This window comes from Scyliorhinus torazame, chromosome 1 (genome assembly GCF_047496885.1).
Source record: "Scyliorhinus torazame isolate Kashiwa2021f chromosome 1, sScyTor2.1, whole genome shotgun sequence".
Taxonomy (NCBI): Eukaryota; Metazoa; Chordata; class Chondrichthyes; order Carcharhiniformes; family Scyliorhinidae; genus Scyliorhinus; species Scyliorhinus torazame.
In genome coordinates, this window is record NC_092707.1 from 315,569,959 (window position 1) to 315,583,309 (window position 13,351).

A 13,351-nucleotide genomic window follows, 5' to 3' on the forward strand; every position below is an offset into this window, starting at 1 on the left:
TTCAAAAACAGCTGTTTCCCCGCTGTTACCAGACGCCTGAATGACCCTCTTATGGACTGAACTGATCTCTCCTCTCATCTTCTCTATTGAGTAGCACTACACTCCAGTGCTTCACCCGATGTCTATGTCGTCTATCTATTTACATTGTGTATTTATCGTATGTCCTATGTTTTTCATGTATGGAACAATCTGCCTGGACTGTACGCAGAATACATTTCACTGTACGTTGGTACACGTGACAAATCCAAATCAAATCAAATCAAGCAACTAGAAACTCGGCATCCATGAGGGGCTGGGAGTCATCATCTGAAATAGTCATCCAGACTTGAAACGTTAGCTCCCTTTTCTCTCCACAGATGCTGTCAGACCTGCTGAGATTGTCTACTATTTTCTGATTTTGTTTCATATTCCAGCATCCGCAGTAATTTGCTTTTATCTTGGAGTCAATGGGAATCGGGGGGAAACTCTCTGCTGGTTGGAGTCATACCTGGCACAAAGGAAGATGGTTGTGGTGGTTGCAGGCCAATCATCTCAACTCCAGGACATCATTTCGGGAGTTCCACGAGGTAGGAACGACATAGGTAGGAAAAGGGATAGGGATGTAAGGCAGGAATTCAGGGAGCTAGGGTGGAAACCTAGATCTAGGACAAACAGAGTTATTATCTCTGGGTTGTTACCCGTGCCACGTGATAACGAGACGAGGAATAGGGAAAGAGGAGTTGAACACGTGGCTACAGGGATGGTGCAGGAGGGAGGGATTCAGATTTCTGGATAATTGGGGCTCATTCTGGGGTCGGTGGGACCTCTACAAACGGGATGGTCTACACCTGGACCAGAGGGGTACTAATATCCTGGGGGGGGAAATTTGCTAATGCTCTTCGGGAGGGTTTAAACTAGTTCAGCAGGAGCTTGGGAACCTGAATTGTAGTTCCAGTATGCAGGAGGTTGAGAGTAGTGAGGTCATGAGTAAGGTTTTAAAGTTGCAGGAGTGTACCGACAGACAGGAAGGTGGTTTAAAGTGTGTCTTCTTCAATGCCAGGAGCACCCGGAATAAGGTGGGTGAACCTGCGGCATGGGTTGGTACCTGGGACTTCGATGTTGTGGCCATTTCGGAGACATGGATAGAGCAGGGACAGGAATGGTTGTTGCAGGTGCCGGGGTTTAGATATTTCAGTAAGCTCAGGGAAGGTGGTAAAAGAGGGGGAGGGGTGGCATTGTTAGTCAAGGACAGTATTACGGTGGCAGAAAGGACGTTTGATGAGAACTCGTCTACTGAGATAGTATGGGCCGAGGTTAGAAACAGGACAGGAGAGATCACCCTGTTAGGGGTTTTCTATAGGCCTCCGAAAAGTTCCAGAGATGTAGAGGAAAGGATTGCAAAGATGATTCTGGATGGGAGCGAAAGCAACAGGGTAGTTATTATGGGGGACTTTAACTTTCCAAATATTGACTGGAAACGCTATAGTTTGAGTACTTTAGATGGGTCCATTTTTGTCCAATGTGTGCAGGAGGGTTTCCTGACACAGTATGTAGATAGGCCAACGAGAGGCGAGGCCGTATTAGATTTGGTACTGGGTAATGAACCAGGACAGGTGTTAGATTTGGAGGTAGATGAGCACTTTGGTGATAGTGACCACAATTCAATTACGTTTACTTTCGTGATGGAAAGGGATAGGTATATACCACAGGGCAAGAGTTATATCTGGGGGAAAGGCAATTATGATGCGATGAGGCAAGACTTAGGATGCATCGGATGGAGAGGAAAACTGCAGGGGATGGGCACAATGGAAATGTGGAGCTTGTTCAAGGAACAGCTACTGCGTGTCCTTGATAAGTATGTACCTGTCAGGCAGGGAGGAAGTGGTCGAGCAAGGGAACCGTGGTTTACTAAGGCAGTCGAAACACTTGTCAAGAGGAAGAAGGAGGCTTATTTAAAGATAAGACATGAAGGTTCAGTTTGGGCGCTTGAGAGTTACAAGTTAGCTAGGAAGGACCTAAAGAGAGAACTAAGAAGAGCCAGGAGGGGACATGAGAAGTCTTTGGCAGATAGGATCAAGGATAACCCTAAAGCTTTCTATAGATATGTCAGGAATAAAAGAATGACTAGGGTAAGAGTAGGCCCAGTCAAGGACAGTAGTGGGAAGTTGTGCTTGGAGTCCGAGGAGATAGGAGAGGTGCTAAATGAATATTTTTCATCAGTATTCACACAGGAAAAAGACAATGTTGTCGAGGAGAATACTGAGATTCAAGCTACTAGACTAGAAGGGCTTGAGGTTCATAAGGAGGTGTTAACAATTCTGGAAAGTGTGAAAATAGATAAGTCCCCTGGGCCGGATGGGATTTATCCTAGGATTCTCTGGGAAGCTAGGGAGGAGATTGCTGAGCCTTTTGCTTTGATCTTTAAGTCATCTTTGTCTACAGGAATAATGCCAGAAGACTGGAGGATAGCAAATGTTGTCCCCTTGTTCAAGAAGGGGAGTAGAGACAACCCCGGCAACTATAGACCAGTGAGCCTTACTTCTGGTGTGGGCAAAATCTTGGAAAGGTTTATTAGAGATAGGGTGTATAATTATCTGGAAAGGAATAATTTGATTAGACATAGTCAACACGGTTTTGTGAAGGGTAGGTCGTGCCTCACAAACCTTGTTGTGTTCTTTGGGAAGGTGACCAAACAGGTGGATGAGGGTAAAGCAGTTGATGTGGTGTATATGGATTTCAGTAAAGTGTTTGATAAGGTTCCCCACGGTAGGCTACTGCAGAAAATACGGAAGCATGGGATTCAGGGACATTTAGCAGTTCGGATCAGAAATTGGCTAGCTGGTAGACACAGGATGGTGGTTGATGGGACGTGTTCAGACTGGAGTCCAGTTACTAGTGGTGTACCACAAGGATCTGTTTTGGGGCCACTGCTTTGCGTCATTTTTATAAATGACCTGGAGGAGGGCATAGAAGGATGGGTGAGTACATTTGAAGATGACACTAAAGTCGGTGGAGTTGTGGACAGTACGGAACGATGTTACAAGTTACAGAGGGACATAGATAAGCTGCAGCGCTGGGCTGAGAGGTGGCAAATGGAGTTTAATGCAGAAAAGTGTGAGGTGATTCATTTCGGAAGGAATAACAGGAAGACAGAGAGAGTACTGGGCTAATGGTAAGATTCTTGGCAGTGTGGATGAGCAGAGAGATCTCGGTGTCCATGTAGATAGATCCCTGAAAGTTGCCACTCAGGTTGAGAGGGTTGTTAAGAAGGCGTACGGTGTGTTAGCTTTTATTGGTAGAGGGATTGAGTTTCGGGGCCATGAGGTCATGTTGCAGCTGTACAAAACTCTGGTGCGGCCGCATTTGGAGTATTGCGTGCAATTCTGGTCGCCGCATTATAGGAAGGATGTGGAAGCATTGGAAAGGGTGCAGAGGAGATTTACCAGAATGTTGCCTGGTATGGAGGGAAGATCTTATGAGGAAAGGCTGAGGGACTTGAGGCTGTTTTCGTTAGAGAGAAGGTTAAGAGGTGACTTAATTGAGGCATACAAGATGATCAGAGGATTGGATACGGTGAACAGTGAGAGCCTTTTTCCTCGGATGGTGATGTATAGCACGAGGGGACATAGCTTTAAATTGATGGGAGATAGATATAAGACAGATGTCAGAGGTAGGTTCTTTACTCAGGAGAGTAGTAAGGGCGTGGAATGCCCTGCCTGCAACAGTAGTAGATTCGCGAACACTAAGGGCATTCAAATGGTCATTGGATAGACATATGGACGATAAGGGAATAGTGTAGATGGGCTTTAGAGTGGTTTCACAGGTCGCCGCAACATCGAGGGCCGAAGGGCCTGTACTGCGCTGTAATGTTCTATGTTCTATGTAGTGTCCTAGGTCCAATCATCTTCAGCTGCTTCATCAATGACCTCCCTTCCATCTTCAGGTCAGAAGTGGGGATGTTTGCGGATGACTGCACAAGGTTCAGCACTATTCCCGACTCCTCAAAAAATGAAGCAGTCCTTGTCCAAATGCAACAATATCTGGACAATATCCAAACTGGGCTGACAAGTGGGAAGTTCCACTCGCCCCACACAAGTGCCAGGCAATGACCATGTCCTACAAGAGAGTATCTAACCATTGTCCCTTGACAGCATTACCATCAACATTCTGAGGGTTACCATTGATCAGAAACTGAAGTGGACTTGTCATATTAATACTGTGGCTATCAGAGCAAGTCAAAGGCTAGGAATCCTACATTGAGTAACTCGCCTCCTGACCCCACCAAAGCCTGTCCACCATCTACATGACACAATTCAGGAGTGTAATGGAATACTTTCCACTTACCTGGATAAGTGCAGTTCCAACAACACTCAAGAAGCTCAACACTATTCAGGATAAAGCAGCCCACTTGATTGCTACCCTTTCCACAAACATTCAATCCTTCCACCACTGACTAATAGTGGTGGCCTTGTGCACCATCTGCAAGATGCGCTGCAGGAGCTCGCCAAGGCTCCTTCGGCAATACCTTCCAAACAACCACTGCTATCTAGAAGGACAAGAACGGCAACCACAACACCTGGAGGTTCCTCTCCGAGTCATTCACCACCCCAGCATGGACATATATTGCCATTCCTTCACTGGGTCAAAATCTCGGAATTCACTTGATTTGATTTGTCACATGTACCGAAGTACAGTGAAAAGTATTTTTCTGCGGCCAAGGGAACGTACACAGTACGTACATAGTAGACAAAAAACGAATAATCAACTGTATACATTGACAAATGGTACATCGATAAACAGTGATTGGTTACAGTGCGGAACAAGGGGCCAAACAAAGCAAATACATGAGTAAGGGCAGCATAGGACGTTGTGAATAATGTTCTTACAGGGAACATCCTAACAGAACTGTGGGTGTACCTCCACCTCAGGGATTGCATCGGTTCAAAAAGGCAGCTCACTACCACATTCTGAAGGAAACTAGGGATGGGCAATAAATGCTGACCTAACCAGCGACGCCCACATCCCGTAAAGAAAACTTTTAAAAACACTGTTGCTATTTCAGGCCCATGCAGAGAACACACCTCCCTCCAGCCTGCCCAGGAGGAGATCAGGATGCCATTATTAAATGGCACCCCAATCTCTTGAACCCCCCGATGCAACCCTGCCAATGCCCCAACTCACCTGCTGGGGGGCCCTCAAGCCCCCAATGCATCCCACCACATATCGGCAGGGCACTCCCGGGCCCGATATCCAGTGCAGGCAAAATGCCAGCTTGGCCTTGCCAGCCGAGTACCCTGGCAGTGCCCCAGCTGGGCTGGTAGTGCCACCTGGGCATCATGGCAGTGCCAGATGAAAAGTCAAACAGAAATGGGAGAGGAACTGGGGGGGGGGGGGTAAATGGAGGCCAGGGTATGGCAGGAGGCACCAAAGAGGGTGAATACGCCCTCGTCGTGTGCGAGGCATATCATAGGGCACACATGACGGTGGCTAGGATCAGTAGGTTTTTTGAGGGGGAAGAGGATCAGTGTGAGCGGTGCGCTGGGAGGCTCGCAAACCATGTTCACATGTTCTGGGCTTTTCTGAAACTGAAGGGATTCTGGCATGGGTTCATGGATGTAATGTCCGAGGTGTTGAGGGTGAAGGTGGTCCCCTGTCCAGAAGTAGCGATATTTGGAGGGTCAGAAGACCCTGGGGTCCAGGGGGCAAGAGAAGCCATATCCTGGCCTTTGCCTCCCTAATAGCCCAGAGATGGAATTTGCTTGGGTGGAGGAACCGGGGTATGGACGAGCAACCTGGGCGGAGTTCCGAAGGTTTGCCTTGAGAGGGTCGGTCGATGGGTTTGCCCGGAGATGGAAGCCGTTCATCGACATCTTCAAGATTGATTGAGGTGCCAGCAGAGGGAGGGGGAAGGGTGGGGGAGATAAAGGGGTTAAAACGGAGAAGGCAGGGCAGCAAGAGGGGAAGGACAGGGGGGTTTGGGTGTTGATTAGGTAGTTATTTATTATGATGTTCCTGTTTGTTCTTGCTCTTGTTTTTGTAAGAACATGGGAATCCAGCTAGCCCATTTTGTCAGCAAGCCAGTTGGCTCAAGTTTACAGGAGGTGGCCTCCTAATCCTGGAAGTTGAATTCAAGGGCTCACAGCCATGACAAACCTGGAAATCCAACAAGTGGGGTCGGCACTGCCCACACAGGCAGCCATGTGTGAGGACACTTTAACATGGATGCGCTCGTTACCTCATTAAACAAAAAGGTCCAAAGCCAGTAAGGCCATTGAGATGGACGGGAAACCTCTCCACAGGAATAGTGACAAGCATTGTTGCAATCTGTGAATGCCCGCAACTCCCTCATTGGGGATGGTGCCTCTAACTCTTATGGCCACCTTGCCTGCTGCCAGGAGATCACCTTCAAACATTAAGGGGCTGCTCTGAAAGTGAGAAAATACTGGTGCTATCGCAAAATGTCTCCTTAATGGAATCGTGTAGATGCCCAGATATAAATGCCCCTAATTTCCTGGTTAGATGGGAAAGAAGCAGTGAGGCAAATAGTTGGCAGAGGAATATAGACAAATTGGGTGAGTGGATAAACACATGGTCGATGGAATACAATGTGGTACAGCGTGAAGTTATCCAATTTGGTCAGAAAATAAAAGAACACAATATTTTTGGATAAGAGATTGGAAATATTTGCATTCAAAGGAACTTGAGTGCCCTGGTATCTGAACCACTCAAAGTTAAGGTGCAGGTAAGGCAAGAAATAAGGAAGGTAAATGGTGTTAGTCGTTAATACAAAGAGATTAGAGTACAAGAGTAAAGATGTCTTACTACAATTGAAGAACTTACTTGTTCTAGATCAAGAGACAGTGTCAAGGATAAAGGAGAGATAAGATACAAATCCCTTGGACCTGACTAACTTCATGCTACATTTTGAAAAGAGGTAGCTGCAGATAGTGGATGCATTGGTTTTGATCCTCCAGAATTCCTTAGAATCTAAAATAGTTTCCAGGAATTCTCAGTTGGTAGCCATAATTCCACTTTTTAAAAAGGAGGAAGAGGGAAAAAGGGGAACAAACATCAGTAGGACGCAAAACGCCTGAATCTATTATTAGCGACTTAGCAACAGAGGCCTTAGAAGATATATTAGAATGGTTCATCAGAGGAGAAAATAGTCTTCTGACAAGGGATTGAATAGACTGGAGGTTAGATGAATGAGGTGTGATCCAATTGAAACATATAAAATTCTCAAGGGCTTGATGAGGTGGATGCTGTGAAAATGTTTCCTCTGGCTGGGATCTGCCATTTGGTATGGAGATGAGGAGAAATTGATTCACCCAAAGGGTTATTTTTGAATTTTCTACTCCGGAGGGCTGTGGATGCTCAGTCATCGAGTATATTCAAAACAGAGATTGATAGATTCTTGAGTACTAAGTAGACTGTCATATGGTTGCGGTTTTCCCACCACGTTGCTTCCAGCTCCAATCCCGTTGCGGCGGGTACATAGCGGGAGAGGCCCAAAACGGATTTCACGGCGGCACAAAACCGGATGCGAGTCACCAGACCCATGGTGCCCAGCGCGATCTGGAGTGTGCCCTCGCTGGGAGTGATTCAAGTAATGATATTTAAATGAGCCATTAGGCTTATTGAAAAATGTGCAGCCGGGTTGAGGCCGCATTCTTCTGGCGCTCCGGGGTACCATGTTATGGCCACACCAGGGGTTACGGAGGCCATTGGAGCCTCCGGGTGGTCGGGGGTAGGGCAGAGCAGTGGCCTAATACTTCCCCTGGCATGTGGGCACCTTGGCAGTGCAACCAGGCACCCTGACAGTGCCAAGCAAGTCTGGTCTAAGCACTGGTTTCGCATAACTTCCCTATTTTTCTATCTCCCTCTAAAATAAAAACCTAGCGCTTGATTTTCTGATTTATAATTAACCCTTGGCACAAAAATTCAGTGTTTGATGCATTTATACTCCAAGATCCCTTTGTTCGTCTAACCCAATGTGAAGAAAATCTGTCAGGTAAATATGCAAGGTGTGAACATGTCAGATAAACTGTGTTTATTTTTCTTTTAAATTCTAAAATCTAAAGTTAAGAGCTGAAGGTAATCAATGCTGCGAGTGATTAATTCTAAAGATCTGGATCACGCCCTCGCTGGGAGTGATTCAGGTAGCGACACTTAAATGAGCCATTAAGCTTATCGAAAAATGTGTGGCCGGGTTGAGGCCGCATTCTTCTGGCTCTCCAGGGTACCATGTTATGGCCACACCAGGGGTCTTGGAGGCCATTGGAGCCTCCGAATGGTCGGGAGCAGGGCAGAGCAGTGGCCAAATACTTCCCCTGGCACACGGGCACCTTGGCAGTGCCAACCAGGCACCCTGACAGTGCCAAGCAAGTCTGGTCTAAGTACTGGTTTCGCATAACTTCCCTATTTTTCTACCTCCCTCTAAAATAAAAACCTACCCTTGTTTTCTGATTTATAATTAACCCGTGGCACAAATTTCAGCGTTTAATGCATTTATACTCCAAGATCCCTTTGTTCGTCTAACCCAATGTCAAGAAAATCTGTCAGGTAAATATGCAAGGTGTGAACATGTCAGATAAAGTGAGTTTATCTTTCTTTTAAATTCTAAAATCTAAAGTTAAGAGCTCGAAGGTAATCAATGCTGGCAGTGATTAATTCTAAAGAAATTGAATGAGATAATGGATAGATTGAACGGAAAGAACGATTTAAGGGGATATTGAAATCTATGAAGGAAGCCATTTTAGATCTCAGCAACAGCAGGAATAGTTAGCTAACTTCCAGCAAGCAGTGTTAACAAAGCCAGAATTGAAAAGCCAACTGCTGGTTAACCTGAGAAGCAACCTCAACAGAAGTAAAGGCACTGTATGGTAACAGTTACTGGGTGTTTATAGCTCTCAACGCCTACAAGGTGTTGCTGAATAATACTATTATTATTAAGGTGTTGCTGAATAGATTAGGGAAGGTTGGCTCTGAAGGCAGTTAAAGTATTATTTGGAACAGTTTAAAGTATTGGCACTGTGAGAAGTCATTGCCTTATTTTAGTGTCATTCTATTTTGTTTTATTTTTTTTCCTATTTCCCATTTCATTTATTTTGGTACAAAACCAGAACAAGTAGTCAGGGACATAATTCCTCAATTTCCCAACTCTCCTCATACTATACAAATTGCAAACAGAAACGCGGGGGCAGCTGTTTCAAGTTTCCATTCTTTAATTTGAACAGCTCAGCATTTTGTTTATTAGTTCATGGGATGTGGGCATCGCTGGCTGGGCCAGCATTTATTGATCATCCCCTGAGGGCATTTAAGAGTCAACCACGTTGTTGTGGGTCTGGAGTCATACCAGGTGAGGACGACAGATTTCCATACCTAAAGGACATTAATGAACTAGATAGTTTTTCACAACAATCAACAATGGTTTCATGCTCATCATTAGACTTCTAATTCCAGATTTTTATTGAATTCGAATTTCACCATCTGCCATGGTGGGATTCGAACCTGGGTCCCCAGAGCATTACTCTGGGTCTCTGGATTACCTAGTCCAGTGACAATGCCACTACCTACCATCAGCCATGTCCTTAGCACCACCTTGGATTGCACCTCCCAAGTAAAACGTAACCTCCCTATTCTTCCTACCAAAATGCATTACTTCACATTTATCGGTGCTAAATTTAATTATTTGCCTATTCCCCAAGTTTAGTAATGGCCTCCTGTATTTTCTTGCAGTCCTCTTCAGTACTGACTATCCTCACCTCCCATCACTCACCACCAAAACTGGTGTCATCTGTGTGTTCAGAAATTATGATTTTAATTTCAAAGTTCTAATTGCTAATGTTAGTTGTGAACAATAGTGGTCCCAGCACAGATACTTATGAAACACCATTTCCCACCTTCTGCCACTCTGAATAACTACCCTTTATTCTCACTCTCTACTTTCGGTCTTCTGGTCAGTCAACAGTTCCCCTTTTAAAATCCATGCAGACTGTGTGGCAATTGTCTGGACCAAGGTTTTTTCCTCCGAGTTGTTTTGTTTATTCAATACATTTCTTTTTTTATTTTAAATACAATGATCTCATTACTCACTTCATCATTCAATGTCACGTCTACCTATCTCGGTGTAAATAATCTCGAAGCAAAATAATTAATATTTCTAACATCTCCCTACTATGGTATAAGCCCTTAATGATCCTATTTACATCCTAGTCTTCCACATTTTATTGATGTGACTGTAAAATATTTTCTCATATATCATAACATTTTTCACAGAATCACTTTGTATTTTCCTCATCCTGCATACCTCTTCTGTCTATGTACTTAATGTCTGCCTCTTTCTTAAGCCTTAATTGTTCCCTTGTTTCTTTATTCACCCATGGAGTCTCACTAGTGTTCAGCTAGTTCTTTTTTCTTTAGTGGAGGGCAATGAAAAGAATATTTTCTTACCTGACTCGGAGTACAGTAAATGAACCATCCTTCATTCCGAGAGCAAGCTGTGATCCATCACTACTGAAAGCAACAGAGCGTACTGCCTCTTCCATGTTACAACGTGCAATAAGAGCGTGGTCAACAAGGCTCCACAAGCTGTGTGTAAGACAAAATGAAACATCAAAGTGTAAAGATTTATATAAAAGCAAAATACTGCAGATGCGAGAAATCTAAAAAAGTCTCCCCAACAGAAGTCCACTTCCCCCCGGCACTTACCAGGGACGCCAGAGGCATTGCCCGGGCATGACTCCCTCCCCCTTGGGGCTGTACTTTGCTGTGCACCCTCAATGGGTTCTGTTTCCAGTTTCCTGTTCTAAAAAACCTCTGCTGGCTTGGCATCACGCCGTTGGGGGGATTTGCTGTGTGGGGGATGTTACAGTGTGGAGGCCCGCTAATCATATTTAAATGCATTCAAATGGAGTTCCCTATGTCACTGCCGTGGTGGTTTTTTGCGGGGGGGGGACACGGGACAATCAAGCAGGGAAATCCTGCCAGCATAAAAGCTGCTTTAAGACTCTCCTTCGATTCTCTGCCGTTCCTGCCTGCCGAAAACGGGGGGGGGGGGGAAATCCCCCCCCCCCAAGTGTTAATGCCTCGAGTCCATATGGCTCTTTAACAATCATACAGACTTGAAACGTTAAATGTTTTCTCTCTCCACTGAAGCTGCCAGACATGCTGAGTTTTTCCAGCATTCTCTGTTTTTGTAGGCATATTTTAGTACGGCCCTTTGAAATACTGATGTGTTCACTGAAACTTAGTTGCCTTACTGAATATTTCCTTTCTTAAACATTTTCTAGATCGTTCCTGAATTCAGGCGACAAGACTGATGTCTTTTTTTTTGCAATATCGAGGCCAGCGGGCACAAATTGGATGCACACCCACCAACAATTAAAGGACAAATCAAAGCCATTATTAACAAGTCAAGAACAGTGATGTTTTTTTTTTAATGTGTTTATTCAAATTTTTCCAACAACATTTTTAACAACCCCCCCATAACAAAAAGAAACGCAAACACAAGTCAAAAATTACACAAAACTTTTACATTGAGTTTCCCCATATACAGTAGCCCCCCCATATGACATTCAAAGGTACTCGTAGGGAAGCTCCCCCCACCCACCCGAATTCCCCCCCCCCCGAAAGAGACCCCCCCACCCCCTCCCTTGGGTTGCTGCTGGTGCTGACCTCCTCCGAACACTCCTCGAGATAGTCTAGGAACGGTTGCCACCGCCTGAAGAACCCCTGCACAGACCCTCATAAGGCAAACTTTATCCTCTCCAGCTTAATGAACCCTGCGATGTCATTTATCCAGGCTTCCACACTGGGGGGCTTCGCGTCCTTCCATAATAGCAAGATCCTCCGCCGGGCTACCAGGGACGCAAAGGCCAGGATACTGGCCTCTTTCGCCTCCTGCACTCCCGGCTCGTCCGTTACCCCAAATAGTGCCAACCCCCAACTGGTTTGACCTGGACTTTCACCACCTTGGAGATAGTCCTCACGAAACCCCTCCAAAACCCATCCAGCGCCGGGCACGACCAGAACATGTGGACGTGGTTCGCCGGGCTTCCCGAGCACCTCCCACATCTATCCTCCACCCCAAAGAACCTGCTCAACCTCGCCCCTGTCATATGCGCTCTGTGAATAACCTTGAATTGTATTAGGCTGAGCCTGGCGCAAGAGGAGGAAGAATTAACCCTACTCAGGGCATCAGCCCACAGACCCTCATCTATCTCCTCCCCAAGCTCCTCCTCCCACTTGCCCTTTAACTCCTCTACTGAGGCCTCCCCCTCTTCTTTCAGCTCCTGGTAGATTGCTGAAACCGTGCCTTCTTCAACACATACACCCGAAATCACTCTGTCCTGAATCCCCTCTGCCGGGAGCAGCGGGAATTCCCTCACCTGCCGCCTCACAAACGCCCTCACTTGCATATACCTGAAAGCATTTCCCGGGGGGTAGCCCAAACCTCTCCTCCAGCGCCCCCAGGCTCGCAAACGTCCCATCTATAAACAGGTCCCCCATTCTTCTAATCCCTGCCCGATGCCAGCTCCGAAATCCCCCATCCATCCTTCCCGGGACGAACCGATGGTTCTCCCGAATTGGGGACCAAACCGAGGCTCCCACCTCGCCCGTGTCGTCTCCACTGTCCCAGATCTTCAACGTCGCCGCCACCACCGGACTCATGGTGTACCTTGTCGGCGAGAGCGGCAGCGGTGCCATCGCAGGCGCCCTCAGGCTCGTGCCCATACAGGACGCCATCTCCAACCTCTTCCACGCCATCCCCTCTCCCTCCATTACCCACTTACGGATCATCGCCACATTGGCTATCCAATAATAGTCGAACAAATTCAGCAGAGCCAGCCCTCCCGTCCTTACTACGCTCCAGAAACACCCTCTTTACTCTCGGGGTCTTATTTGCCCACACGAAACCCATGATACTCCTACCTACCCGTTTGAAAAAGGCCTTGGGAATCATAATGGGAAGGCACTGGAACACAAAGAGAAACCTCGGGAGGACCATACTTTTAACCAACTGCACCCTGCCCGCTAGTGAGAGTGGCAGCACATCCCATCTTTTGAAATCCTCCTCCATCTGCTCCACCAACCGCGTCAAATTGAGTTTGTGCAGGGCCCCCCAACTCCCAGCCACCTGGATCCCTAAGTACCGAAAGCTCCTTTCCGCCCTCTTCAACGGCAGGTCGTCTATCCCCCCTTCCCTGGTTCCCTGGATGCACCACAAAGAGCTCACTTTTCCCGACATTAAGCTTATACCCAGAGAAGTCCCCAAACTCCCTTAGGATCCGCATGACCTCCGCCCTCCCCTCCACTGGATCTGCCACGTACAGCAACAGGTCGTCCGCATACAGCGACACCCGATGTTCCT

The 13,351-nt window shown here is 46.6% G+C and overlaps 1 protein-coding gene across 3 annotated transcripts in view; it reads right to left on the minus strand.

Annotated features, from left to right (window-relative positions):
- LOC140424335 (echinoderm microtubule-associated protein-like 6) overlaps positions 1-13,351 on the minus strand; it is a 755,202-nt gene that overhangs the window by 523,314 nt on the left and 218,537 nt on the right. For all 3 annotated transcript variants that reach the window (XM_072507857.1, XM_072507856.1, XM_072507859.1), the window contains one exon: positions 10,432-10,569. In XM_072507857.1, coding sequence (XP_072363958.1) covers positions 10,432-10,569 — 138 coding nt within the window. The remainder of the gene's footprint in view (positions 1-10,431; positions 10,570-13,351) is intronic.